This window comes from Rhineura floridana, chromosome 10 (assembly GCF_030035675.1).
Source record: "Rhineura floridana isolate rRhiFlo1 chromosome 10, rRhiFlo1.hap2, whole genome shotgun sequence".
Classification (NCBI taxonomy): Eukaryota; Metazoa; Chordata; class Lepidosauria; order Squamata; family Rhineuridae; genus Rhineura; species Rhineura floridana.
The window spans coordinates 89,064,058-89,078,946 of NC_084489.1; the positions used below are offsets into that span (position 1 = coordinate 89,064,058).

Below are 14,889 nucleotides of genomic sequence, written 5' to 3' on the forward strand. Positions count from 1 at the left end.
CTTCATGGGTGCCATGGCACCCGTGGGCACTGAGTTGGTGGCCCCCGCCCCAGTAAGTGTGCTTAGGATTGCAGTCTTAGCAATCACTGCTTGACACCTAATCTGATGTTTGGTGCCTAGACAACAGGTTGGTAGGCTTCACGCTTGCTGGATCTCCATTGTGTTTTACTAGAACCCCAAGATCTACAAACCAGGGCCAGGTGCACAAGACAAGACAGTTGGACTGAAAGAACAGGGGGCCTCTAAACACAGGATTATTATTTTTTTCAATACCGGAACTGAGCTGAGTTCAAAGTCCGTTCCCACAAAAGACCACTCCTGGTTAACGTTCTTCATTTCAGTAGCTTAATTTGGGTAGAAAAAAGTCATTGTGATGATATTGCTGCTGTTAGACAATTGGTGGTCAGAAACCCTTATTAAGCTCCTGCAAATCACTCAGAGATTTACCAGCAGATCCCATAAGAACATAACATTAGAGCAGCCCTGGTGAATCAGGCCAATGGCCCATCTCACAGTGGCCAACCAGATGCCCATGGGAAGGCCACAAGCAGGACCTGAGCTCAAGAGCACTCTCCCCTCCTGTGGATCTCAGCAACTGGTATTCGGAAGCATACTGACTCCGGCCGTGAAGGAAAAGGATAGCCATCATGGCTAGTAGCCATTCATAGCCATTCGTAGCCTTACCCTCCATGAATTTGTCTAATCCTTTTCTAAAGCCATCCAAGTTGATGGCCACCACTGCCTCCTCTGGGACAGAGTTCCAGAGCTTAACTATGTGCTGTGTGAAGAAGTTCTTCCGTTTGTCTGTTCTGGATCTTCCAACATTCAGCCTTATTGGAGTTCTAGTATTATGAGAGAAGGCGAAAAACTTATCTCTGTCCACTTTCTCCCCATCATGCATAATTGTATACGCCTCTATCATGTTACCTCTGACTCGCCTTTTTTTCTTCTAAACTAAAAAGCCCCACATTTTACAAACTTTTCCCAAAGGGGAGTTGCTCCCTCAAATTCCTTGATCAGTTTTGTTGCACTTCCCTGAATCTTTTCTAGCTCTACAATATCCTGCATGCAACAGAATTCCAAGTGGGATCCTGACCAATTTCCTTTCAACCCCCTTGCCTAGATGCTACATTCCTCATCTAACTGCTTTGGCCTCGCTAGCTATTAAGGGCAAGCAAGAATGACTCAAAGATTGGCAGTGGGTTACTCACTATGTGCAGGGGGGAGTCTCCCCTGAACTTGCCTGTTAGTTCATTTCTTCCCTCCCCCCAAACAGGAGCCGTACTACGTCCGTTGCATCAAGCCGAACGACCAGAAGTCGCCCTTACTCTTTGATGCTGAGCGCTGCTGCCACCAGGTGTCGTATTTGGGACTGCTGGAGAACGTGCGTGTCCGAAGGGCCGGTTTCGCCTACAGGCAGCCTTATGATCGCTTCCTGCTCCGGTAGGCACGCCACTGGTCCTTCTGCACACTCACACATATATCCCACCGCAGAATGACAAGCTTGGTAGGGGTAAGACAGGTGCCAAAAGACATTCCTGAGCCCAGTGGAGAGCCGCTGCTGGCTCTGATGTCAGTGGGGCAGTCAATCTGCTCCGGGTTACAGTCTGAACTTTCAAGGAGCTTTCCAATGTGCCAAAAGTACCCTGAACAGCTCCTTAAAGGCCAGACTTGAGCCTGGGACAGATTTGCTTTCAAGGAGCTGTCCAAGGTGCTAAAAGCACACAGACAGCTCCTTCAAATTTTGGATTAAAACCCGGAGCAGATTCACTGCCCTACTGACATCAGAGCCACCGCTCTCCACTGCCTGCATCTAACCTAGACATTAACTTTTCCCATATACTTACCCATTTTGAGGGATGAAAAAAAGAGGAACATTTCAGTTCCTCACCTTGAGCTTGAAGCACCCTTTGCTAATTAACCTCTGATATATATTAGCGTTTGCCAACTGCCATCAGCCTTAGCCATCCTCAGAACCCAAGCAGGAGGCAAAGATCCCAAGTAGACAAGTAGAGATCAGAGGGGATAGAGGCATAACCCAATCCAAGGCAGCAATATCAGACTGAAAATGCTGGAGGTTGAGATGAGGCAGGGGTCACGATCCAAGGCATCAGGGAAAAGGGCCAGAAGAATAAGCCGAGGTCCTCCTGCTCCAGACAAGTTGCTGCAGCTCAGGAGCAGGTGCTGAGACCAGGGCTTTTATGGAGCTAGGTGAACCAAGATTCACTGGTGGTGCCATGCTCAAGCAGGCTGGTACTGCAGCCTAGAGGGCGCCCTTGAAGGAGGGAGCTGTCCCTACTCGGCCTGCCAAGTAACCAGTGAGTTGCTGGCCCAGGAGGTAAGATACCCAAGACAAGTTGCCTTACAGCAACAATCTAGGTTATATTCCTAAATTATTACAATTGATAAAGCTGCAGTGCTACACAGCACTCAAACTTTCCTCACAGAAAAAGTGCTCAGCCACAAAATACTTTTGAAAAAAGGATGAGACTCTAAGAGGCATTTAGCGGAGAGATTTTAAACCTTTGCAACGATAACTTCCATGAGAATGTTCTTCCAAATGCCACACCTGAATGCTACCAGGATAACAGTTTTGCATTGCTCCCAAACAGAAATGACCCCACCCCCTCAAAGAACGTTCTCACTGAATTCCTATTTGAACTTTGGAAATTTTTAAAACAATTAAAGTTCTTTGTCAGTCTGTTTGTCCCCAACCTGCACCTGACCCCAAGATCCTTTTCCAGAATGAGGCGGGACAGTCCTGAAGTGGTAGAACAAATTCATTTCAGCTTTCACATTTTGCTCCCCTATGCAGAAGATGAGGAGTCCCTGCAAGTAGAAAATTAGCACTGCAGGGAGTGGGCTGAGATTACAAACTTTCTCCTTGCAGGGAGCATCAGCTTTCCCTGCAACATTATAAAAGGCTGCTGAGATAACATTCTCTGATCATGCAGTGCGGCTGTTGCAGCCCAACCCAGTGTTTTGGACGAGAGCTATATCAGCCCAGTCCAGTCACAGATAACTTCCTTCCTGCCCAGGTATAAGATGACTTGTGAGTACACATGGCCCAACCACCTCATGGACACAGACCGGGAAGCCACGCAAGCCTTGATAGAGCAACACAGCTTCCAAGATGACGTTGCCTACGGGCACACCAAGATATTTATCCGCACTCCCCAGACACTTTTCACTCTGGAACAGGAACGTGCGCAGTTGATCCCCATCATCGTGTTGTTACTGCAGAAGGTACCTGGGCATTCCATTATGTGTGCATCTGTGCTTGTGTGAACGCCCTGCCAACGGTTGTGAACACGGGGAGTGGGGCTCCGAATCCCCCACTGGGCTGAGAGATCCGAGGGGTTCTGGATGGCGATGACTGGGGAGTGCTGCATCAAAATAAGGCAACTGGGGGTTGTGGCCAACTCAGCGTGACTCAGAGCAGACCCACTGAAATTAATGAACCTAAATTAGGCATGTTCATTAATTTCAATGTGTCTACTCTGAGCAGGGCTAGCACTGGATACAAACCTGGATGTTTCCCTTAATAAGTTAATGATGCATTCCTGTCCAGCACCTTTGGTTTCAAAGATAATTTAAGGACATCAGAAGAGCCTGGCTGGTGGACCAGGCCACAGGGGCCAATCTAGTCCAGGATCCTGTTTTCACATTGGCCAGCCAGATACCCCAATGGGAAACCCCAAAGCAGGACCTGAGCCACAAGAGCACTCTCCCCGCTGGTGATGCCCAGCAACTGGTATCCAGAAGCATGCTGCCCCCGACAGTGGAGGTAGAATGTAACCATCATGGCTAGTAGCCACTGATACCCTTACCCTCCACAAATGTGTCTGCCCTATAAGAACAGCCTGAAAGGTCCAAAATTGCGTTGAACTTACTGACAGAGGATTCCCCCCAAACATTTAGCCTTGTGTCCTAGTGTTCTTGGAGAGCTGCTGCCAGTCAGTGTAGACAGTACTAAATGGACCACTGGTCTGACTCAGTATAAGGCACCTTCCTATGTCCCTATATTCCTATATGGCATCAGGGCATTCGTAACATTGTCTACATCCTGTACCAAGCCTGTCCATCTAGCTCATTATTGTCTGCACTGAGTGGCAGCAGCTCTCAAGGGCTTCAGGCTCTTCCAGCCCCACCTGGAGATGCTGCCATTGGGGATTGAACCTGGGACCTTCTGCATGCCAAGCAGATGCTCTGCCCCTGAACTACAGTCCTTCCCCAGCCCATTGGCACCAGGAGGCTGGGGCTGGCATAGCGTGGCTGGCATTGATTTGACTTGTCCATCTGACCCAGGCCTGGAGAGGAGCTCTGGCTCGCAAGCGCTGCCGATACCTGCGGGCCATCTACACCATCATGTCATACTACAAGCGCCACAAGGTGAAATCCTACCTGCTGGAGCTGGTGCAGAGGTTCCAGGCAGTGCGCAGCATGGCAGACTACGGCAAGAGCGTGGAGTGGCCAGAGCCACCAGCAGTGCTGGCTCAGTTCCAGGATAACAGCAAGCTCATATTCCGCAGGTAACAGCAGGGGGCGCTCTGGGCCCCAACGCAACAGGCAGGGTTAAAGCGTGGTTTGATCTGTTCTTATTGTTATGTGCCTTCAAGTCAATTTCAGCTTATGGTGACCCTATGAACCAGCGACCTCCAATAGCATCTGTCATGAACCACCCTGTTCAGATCTTGCAAGTTCAGGTCTGTGGCTTCCTTTATGGAATCAATCCATCTCTTGTTTGGCCTTCCTCTTTTTCTACTCCCTTCTGTTTTTCCCAGCATGATTATTTTTTCTAATGAATTGTGTCTTCTCATGATGTGTCCAAAGTATGAAAACCTCAGTTTCATCATTTTAGCTTCTCCCATCTTAAATTTAGCTCTCCACATTTCCACGACAGTTGTGATTGTTTTTTAAAAAAGTCTTTGTGAAAATTCATCAGTGTTTTAGTGCTAATTTCTATAGACATGTTTACATACAGTTTTGCCTAACAAACACATTTTTCCAAAGCATTTTTTGTTACTTTTGCTAATGTATGTATTTTTATGCACCCTTTGCCTTAGTGTGTACATTTTACTCTACGTTAGCTGGCTAGAGAACTGCATTGCAAAATTCAGAGAAGTGTGAATTTTAAACAATGGCTATGTTGCATACTGTTTCGGAAACTGCAGATTAGATAGATTCACTTTTAAATGTGAACTGAATTGAATCTCTTCCCCATCCCTCAGCACTGATGAGCAGGCTTGCTGGTTGCCTTCTGTAACCATCCCACCAAAAAAGTAAAACTATAACCCACCTCCCTCTTCTAGCCTACCTGAGCTTTGCTGATTGTCCACATCTCAATAGATGTGGCAGGCAATGATGTAATTTACATTATTTTATTTATATATTTAATTTATATCCCCCCCCTCCTCCCAGTAGGAGCCCAGGGTGGCAAACAAAAACACTAAAAACACTCTTTAAAACAAAATACTTTAAAATATATTAAAACAAATCTTTTAAAACATATTAAAACAAAACATCTTTAAAAACTTCTATTAATTCAATTTATATCCCACCCATCTTCCTGAAGGAGGCCTCAAAATAGCTGTTTCTAGGAAGCAGCATGTACAAGGCAGACTTTCTGGAAGGGCCCTTGAGTTCTGGAGACTGATGGGGACCACTGTTCCTGGGGAAGATGTAGGCTCTTCTGATCCCTTCCATGCATTCACTAGGCAACCTTGGGCATGTCCACTGTTTCTCACCAAAATGGGAACAATAAAGATCTCCTTACAGGGTGGTTGTGAGAGTGTGTGCATCATGATGCAGACAGTGCTTTGTACACCAACAGCACGACTCTTTTCTACAACCATGCCTAACAAGAACAGAAGCTGGTGTTTGGTGTCTAATTCAGCCCTCCCGAGAACTGAGGCTTTTGTTATGTTTAAAAACAAGTTTCTAACCCTTATGACTGCAACTATTTTTTAAAAATACTTCTTTTTTTTTTTGGTAATAATTTTTATTATTCAAATTTTTATAAAACAGACACAACAAAATCAAACAACAAAAACAATACAGCAAAAATAAAAAGAAAAAACTTGACTTCCGATTTGTTACAGATCAGCTATAGGTACATAATATATATCAAACTTGACCCCTAAAACATACAAAGTTCACTTTTTTCCATAGTCTATCTTGATTAATCGTCAAATCCCATTATCATCATTTCATTTTTTTCTTTCAACAAAAAGTCCAAAAGAGGCTTCCATTCCTTAAGAAATGTATCTGTCGTTTTATCTCTGAGAAGGCATGTCAATTTGTCCATCTCGACTAAGTCCATTAGTTTCAATAGCCATTCTTCCATTGTTGGTATTAATTCCATTTTCCACTTTTGTGCATATAATAATCTTGCTGCCGTGATCATATATAATATTATTCTTCCATATTTCTTTTCTTTTTGTTTACCCATAAAGCCCAATAGAAAAAAATCTGGCTTTGACTGAATATTTATCTTCAAGATTTTTTGCATCATCCTACCTATCTGTGCCCAGAATGATTTTGCCTGTTTACACGACCACCACATATGGTAGAAAGATCCTTCTTGTTGTTTACATTTCCAACATACATTAGAAACATTACTATACATTTTTGACAACTTTTCTGGAGTCATATACTAACGATACATCATTTTATAAAAATTTTCTTTAAGATTATAACATAATGTAAATTTCAAACCTTTTTTCCACATATTTTCCCATTGATCCATTTGTATATTATAGCCAAAAAATTTTGCCCACTTGACCATACACTCTTTTACTTGTTCTTCTTCCATGTCCATTTTCAATAAAAATTTATACATTTTTGCAATTATACATTCATCATTTGTACACAAATCTACTTCAAAATCAGATTTATTTATTTCAGACCCATACCGTTTTTTATCCATTTTGTATCTTTCTAACAATTGTAAGTAGGCAAACCATTGAGAACTATATCCTTCCTTTATTAGTTGTTCTCTCTCTTTCATTATATATTCTCCATGTACATTTTCTAATAATTCTTGGTAAGTTAACCATTTCTCTTTTCCAGCCATTTCTCTTCTATAAAATGCTTCTTGACTTGAAACACATAGTGGTATTTTCGAAAAGAATCTTGTTTTGTATTTATTCCATATTTTCAACAGAGGACGTCTTATAAAATGATTGTTAAAATCCACATTAACTTTTACTTTATCATACCATAGATATCCATGCCATCCCCACTTCAGGTTATGACCCTCCAAATCTAATAATCTTTTGTTCCTCAATACAATCCATTCTTTTATCCAGACTAAGCAACAAGCAGCAAAGTAAAGTCTCAAATTTGGTAAACCCAATCCTCCTCTTTCTTTGGCGTCTTGTAGTAATTTAAATTTAATTCTTGTTTTTTTCCCCTGCCAAACAAATTTAGAAATATCTTTTTGCCATTGTTTAAAAGGTAAATCAGAGGATATGACAGGTATTGTTTGAAACAGAAACATCATTCTCGGCAATACATTCATTTTTATTACAGATATTCTGCCCATTAATGACAACTGTAATTTATCCCATCTTAACAAATCTTTCTTAATCTCTGACCATAATTTTTCATAATTGTTATGAAACAACTTTGAATTTTTATTTGTCATAATGATACCTAAATATTTCACTTTTTCTTCTATTTTAAAATCTATCTTCTCCATTAACTCTTTTTGATCTCTTAAAGATAAATTTTTCACCAGCATCTTCGTTTTTTGATTATTGATCTTAAATCCTGCTAATGGTCCAAATTCTTCTAATTTGTCCATCAATATTTTGATTCCTTCCAAGGGATTTTCTAATACAATTATCAAGTCGTCAGCAGATGCTCTCAATTTATATTCCTCTTTTTTTATCTTTATTCCTGAAATCCTTTTGTCTTGCCTTATGTCTCTAAGCAGCACTTCTAGAACCAAAATAAATAAGAGAGGGGACAGTGGACATCCCTGTCTTGTGCCCTTTTGTATTTCACATGAGTCCGTTAAATCCCCATTGACAATTATCTGTGCCTTCTGTGATGTATAAATCGATGTGATCCATTTTATAAAATTATCTCCAAAGTCCATTTGTTCTAGAACCTTAAACATAAATTTCCAATTCAAATTATCAAATGCTTTCTCAGCGTCCAGAAAAATCAAGGCTGCTTGTATGTCATTTCGTTGTTCAAGATACTCCAACACATTCAAAACATTCCTGACGTTATCACGTAATTGTCTTTTAGGTAAAAACCCCACTTGATCTTCCTGAATAAATTGTTGCAATATTATTTTCATTCTTTCGGCCAAAATCGTTGTAAAAATTTTATAATCATTATTCAATAAAGATATTGGTCGATAATTTTTTGTTTTAGTTAGATCCTGCTCTTCTTTAGGTATTAATGTTATATTGGCATTTTTCCAACTATCCGGTATCTTCCCTTCTTGCAAAATAGAATTCATTGTGTACTGTAAAGGTAATAGAAGTTCCTCCTCCAAGCATTTGTAATACATTGCTGATAGTCCATCCAGTCCTGGCGCCTTTCCTAATTTAATTTTACTTATAGCCTCAGATATTTCTCTTGATGTAATAGGACCATTAATAGCTTGTCTCTGAAAATCTGTAATTTTAGGCAAATTCTGTTTTGATATATATTCTTCTATTTTTTCAGAGGGAATTTCCTGATACTTGTACAAAGTTGAATAATATTGATGAAAAACCCCTTGGATTTTTACATTGTCTGTCAACATCTCATCTCCTTCTTGTATCTTTAAAATAAGATTTTTTTGTCGTTCTTTTCTTAATTTATATGCTAACAATTTCCCCGGTTTATTTGCAAATTCAAAGTCCTTTGTTTAGCAAAGTTTAATTTCCTTTCAATTTCTCTAACTGTCAACATTGACACTTGTTTCTGTAACATTTTAATTTGATTTACAGTAGAAGCTTTGGTTGGATTCTTTTTCAATTCTTCCTCTTTTTGTTTTATTTCTTCCAAGATTAATTGCATTTTCTGTTGTTTCTTCTTTTTTAATTCAGAGTTACATTTAATAAAATATCCCCTCATAAATGCTTTACTTGTGTCCCAAACAATATTTTCATCTGTTCCTTTATATAAATTGTGTTCAAAAAACTCTTTTAATTTCTTCTTACATTCCTGCACTATTTTATCATTCTGTAATAAAGATTCATTTAGTCTCCATTTAAATCCAAGATTTTTTTTTTTTTTTAAAGTCAATATCACTGGATTGTGATCCGAAAAAGTTTTTGGTAATACATCCATCTTGGAAATATCTTTCACTAAACTTTTAGACATCCAAATCATATCAATCCTCGAAAATGTTTTATGCCTTTCTGAAAAATAAGTAAATTCCTTTGCATTATTATTTATATGTCTCCAAGCATCCACCAATTCCAAATTTTCCATCAATTCAAAACAAATCTTCGGCAATTTGCCCTGTGTCTCTTTAATGTTTTTCTTAGAAAGTCTATCCATTTTTGGTGAAATTACCCCATTCCAATCACCCATGACACACCAATGATCATATACAAACTCTGATAATTTTTCCATAAGTCCAGTATAGAACCTTGTTTTATCTTCATTGGGAGCATAAATGCCCACTATCAAAATTTTTGTACCCTGTATGGTAATTTCAACTCCCACAAATCTGCCACTATCATCCAATAATATCAATTTAGGGGACAATTGTGAATTAATGTAAAGGACCACACCATTTTTTTTTTTGATCCTGCCGAAATAAATTCTTCGCCCAAATTTTTACAGATTAAATATTTGGAGTCTTTTTTCTTAATATGAGTTTCTTGTAAACAAATTATATCCAATTTTAATTTTTTCAAATAATGAAATACTTTCTTTCTCTTCTGCGACGAATTAGCTCCATTTATATTCCAAGTTAGATATTTGTAATCCATTTTTAAGCATGTATTTTAGAAAAGTCTGTACCTGTTGCTCCCTTTGATTCATCATCATCCTTTTCTTCTTCTACCTGTTTCTGTTGACTTTGTTTCCCAGGAATTGTATCCATGTCTTTGAGTTTATCTTCTTCCATATCTTTTGAAGCTTTTCTCAAGAAATCCCTTGCTTTTTGAACAGTATTTAATCGATACTTCTGTTGTCTGAATGTAAAAATCACTCCCTCTGGAATATGCCATCTAAATTGAATTTTACATTGTTTTTTTTCTGTGAAAAAAGCGTGTGCGTGTATAGATCATACAAGGATGGAATCCAAGAGTCGCATAGAACAGGAATAACCCAGGCCAGGCAAGTTTCTTGTAAGAGTCTTTACTAGGCAAAGACATTAGACACAGTTCTCTTCACAGACTTTTTCCCCCACACTGAGCTTTTCCAAGCATCCCACCTTATCAGGCTTCCCAGCCAGCTACTGACCTTGGCAAACTGGCGCTCTGTTCTCACAGCTTAACCCTTCTGCTTCAGGTTTCACTCTCTCTGCTAAAAACCCTGTCTGTGAGTCTCACAGCATGCTTCACTGACCAACAGCCCCCACCTGAGACTCACAGATTACAAAACTTCATTGTTCATTATTACATTTCTACAACATTAATTTTTCATTACAATACATATCAGTTTGTTTCCTTACAGTTTCTATTTACATTTTCAGTTCAGTTCTTGTTTCTTTATTTCTTTATTCACACAGGTTTTACAGAGTCATTTTTTGTTCACCTTTATTGATAATACATTTATATTTCATTCCTCAACACAAAACTTCCACATGAGATCCATTGTTTCTTTATCTACTGGTCCTTCTTTTTCCCATTCTACTGGATATTCATCTGTCTCATCATTCTGTTGTGTAACATTAAATGTGAATCTCTGAGGTGGTTGACCTTTCGTTTTTCTTTCTGATCTCCTAACATTATCTATTTCCATTTCTTCCTCACTCTCAATTTTACTTGGACCTGCACCTGTTCCTGCACTGGTACTTGGCATTTCTGTATCTTGCATTGCCATGTCTTCACTTCTCAGCCTTTTTACAGTACGTTTGCCACCGTGTATTAGATCAGTCAATGCAGTTCTTAATGGAATTTGCTGCCCAAAAGGAACATCTGCTGCTTCCTGCTTGCTTGCACTATCTAGGATCACTGTTTGACTGTCTCTCCAAGGTTTATCTATCACTTTTATGCTTCTGCTTAACACTAATTGTTGTTTCTCAGGCAACCAAACTCTATAATATGAATTCTGAAATCCCAAAATGCGTCCTGCCTGAGCTCTTGAGCCTAATTTACCATGCCTTTTCTGTTTTGCAACATGTACCCAGCATTTTGCCCCAAAACGTTCTATGTGTTTCACCCTGGGCTTTCTTCCAGTCAGTTTCTCATAGGGAGACATGCCTATTGTTCTGTGCATAAGACGGTTCTGAATATAAACAGTGTACAGAATACATTCACCCCAATAAGTGTTATTCATATCTGCATCTGCTAGCATGGCTCTCATTGAATCCTGCAATGACCGGTTCCTCCTCTCTGCAGTTCCGTTGGAGGATGGGCTGAAGGGAGCAGTGAGACTCTGTATTATTCCCTTCTTTTCCAAATATGTTTTAAATGAATTACTGGTAAATTCCCCACCTTGATCTGATTTGATGTTCTTGATAACAACCCCATATTGTGTCTCTGTCCTCTGTATAAATGCCTTTAATTTCTCTTCTGCTTCACTTTTCTTTTTCAATAAGAACACATGTGTAAATCTGGAGAAATCATCCACAATCACTAAATAAAACCTTGCTCCACCTTTTGAGCACTGGAAAGGTCCAGCCAAATCCACATGTATGAGCTGATAGGGTTCAGTGGTCGTGCTTTCACAGCTCTTATTTACTGGAGTCACAGTCATTTTTGTTTTATAGCATACCTCACACTCATCCACATGCTCACAATGTGTTAATTTCAAATCTTGACTATGCTTTGGGGTGTTTTGTACCTTTTCGAAATGTCCGTGTGCCAATTTTCTGTGCCATTCATGTAAACAATTATCATGTTTATCTTTATTAACTCCTATCCAAGCACACGTGGGTTTATCAAGATTGCACTCAACCATAAACATCTGGTTCTGTAATTTCCCTTGCATGCATATTTCACCATCCTTTCTCACAAAACATCTATCCCCTTCAAATGTAACTTTACAACCTATTTGAGCCAATTTTCTTACTGATAGAATGTTATATTTTAAACCAGAAACCAATAACACATCTGTTAATATAGTTCCCAAATTACCCAACCTGAGCGTGCCTTTTGCAATCGCGTCCTGAGTCGATCCGTCAGCCAGATAAAGTTTCTCCTGCACCGGCTTTGAAGTGTAAAAATAAACTAGAGTCTGTGATTAGGCAATTAGACGCTCCACTGTCGAGAAGCCACTTAGAGTTAATGAGTTTATTGTCCTCCTTAGTAATAAAGTTCACGCTTGTTCTCTGACTTCCAAAGTCCCTGTTATTCCTCTACTTTAAACAATGTCTCTGTATATGTCCACGGGACCCACAAAAATAACATATTTTATTCTCTTGCCTGCTTCTTTGATTTTGTTGTTGTTGTACAGCCACAGTCTCTTTTAACTCTGTTTTCTTATTCTCTTGTCTTCTATTCCACTCTTGCTGAAGTTTCTGTTCTACAAAGTCCAAATTCAGATGTCCGTCGGGTAAAGTTTCCAGACTAGAGACCATGATGTCCCATTTTTGATCAAATGAAGATAACAGTATATAGACCATCTGAATGTCACTATGATGCACTCCTCTATCTTGCAGCTCAGCATTTAATCTACGAAATTCAGCCAGATGCTCTGTTATAGTCACTTCATCTGTAAAACGCATCTGATAAAGTTTCCGTGCTAAACACAGCCTGCTCCCCGCAGTTTGCTGCACATGAGCGGCTCTTAGCTTCTCCCACATCTGATTAGCTGTCGGCTCATTACTCACCAGCAACAGTTGAGAATCAGATAGCCCCAGAGTAATAAAAGCCTTCGCTTTCTCATCTTTCTTCAACCACGTTGCTGAAGGAGCTGCCGGAGGGGGTTTTTCTACGACATCATTCAAATCTTCTTTAATCAGAACTGCTCTCATTCTCCATTTCCAGCTGGAGTAGTTTACAGCATTCAGCCTCTCCATCGGCATCCTGGATAACAGGTTTACAGCCATGTTGCCCACTCTTACTTGCCTCTTACTTGCACTTTGTTTCTCTCTGCAACAACGTCACGTCAACGGCTCTCGAACCCGTTACAGTGTATGATAAGCTGGGCCCATAACCCCTGTTGCGTGTGCGTGTATAGATCATACAAGGATGGAATCCAAGAGTCGCATAGAACAGGAATAAGCCAGGCCAGGCAAGTTTCTTGTAAGAGTCTTTACTAGGCAAAGACATTAGACATAGTTCTCTTCACAGACTTTTTCCCCCACACTGAGCTTTTCCAAGCATCCCACCTTATCAGGCTTCCCAGCCAGCTACTGACCTTGGCAAACTGGCGCTCTGTTCTCACAGCTTAACCCTTCTGCTTCAGGTTTCACTCTCTCTGCTAAAAACCCTGTCTGTGAGTCTCACAGCATGCTTCACTGACCAACAGTATGCCACTATCATCCAATAATATCAATTTAGGGGACAATTGTGAATTAATGTAAAGGACCACACCATTTTTTTTTTTTGATCCTGCCGAAATAAATTCTTCGCCCAAATTTTTACAGATTAAATATTTGGAGTCTTTCTTCTTAATATGAGTTTCTTGTAAACAAATTATATCCAATTTTAATTTTTTCAAATAATGAAATACTTTCTTTCTCTTCTGCGACGAATTAGCTCCATTTATATTCCAAGTTAGATATTTGTAATCCATTTTTAAGCATGTATTTTAGAAAAGTCTGTACCTGTTGCTCCCTTTGATTCATCATCATCCTTTTCTTCTTCTACCTGTTTCTGTTGACTTTGTTTCCCAGGAATTGTATCCATGTCTTTGAGTTTATCTTCTTCCATATCTTTTGAAGCTTTTCTCAAGAAATCCCTTGCTTTTTGAACAGTATTTAATCGATACTTCTGTTGTCTGAATGTAAAAATCACTCCCTCTGGAATATCCCATCTAAATTGAATTTTACATTGTTTAAGTTTTTCTGTGAAAAAAGCATATTCTTTTCTCTTTCGTAAAAGTCTAATAGGAATTTCCTTCATCACCAGTATTTCTTTACCGTCAATTTTGAAGCCATTGTTAAAATGGTGTTGCAATACTGTATTTCTAGTCTTTTTTTTTAGAAAATTAACAAGTACATCTCTTGGGATTTTTTTCATTGTTGCATATCTGGAATTAATTCTGTAAACTGTATCTATTTCAAATTCCATCCGATCTTCATTCATTTCCAAGGATTTTGCTAAAACAGTAACAATTTTCTCTCTGATGTCTTCGCCTGTTTCCTCAGGAATTGCACGGAATCTCAAGCAATATTCTTTATCTCTAAGTTCCATAACAGCAAAATAATCCAGATTTTTTTCTAATTCCACATTTGCAATGTCAATTCTATTCTCTAAGGTTTGCACCTTATCTTTAACATTTTTTACTTCCTGTGTTAATTGCCCAATATTATTTTTAATCTCACCCACTTCTGTTTTGATATGATCTTGTAAATCTTTATAGTCCTTTTTCATATTGTGAAATTCATCTTTAAATTGTTGTCTGTCCTGTTTCATCTCTTGTTTAATCTCTTGTTTAAAATCATTAAATCCCTCCATAATTTTCTGAAACATGTCTATTCCTTCCTGTGTATCAGTTGAAACTCTTCGCTCTAAAACTTTGGCTGCTTTCCTGGTTGTCATTCTAAAAAAATAAAACTTTTTCTATTATTAACCAATGTTTCCAAATTTAGTGGCAAACTGT

At 39.3% G+C, this 14,889-nt stretch overlaps 1 protein-coding gene across 2 annotated transcripts in view; it reads left to right on the plus strand.

The window, feature by feature from the left end:
• The window catches only part of MYO1G (myosin IG), a 113,110-nt gene that overhangs the window by 45,694 nt on the left and 52,527 nt on the right, over window positions 1-14,889 (plus strand). For both annotated transcript variants that reach the window (XM_061586918.1, XM_061586920.1), the window contains 3 exons: window positions 1,277-1,443; window positions 3,039-3,246; window positions 4,309-4,532. In XM_061586918.1, the coding sequence (XP_061442902.1) occupies window positions 1,277-1,443; window positions 3,039-3,246; window positions 4,309-4,532 (599 nt within the window). The remainder of the gene's footprint in view (window positions 1-1,276; window positions 1,444-3,038; window positions 3,247-4,308; window positions 4,533-14,889) is intronic.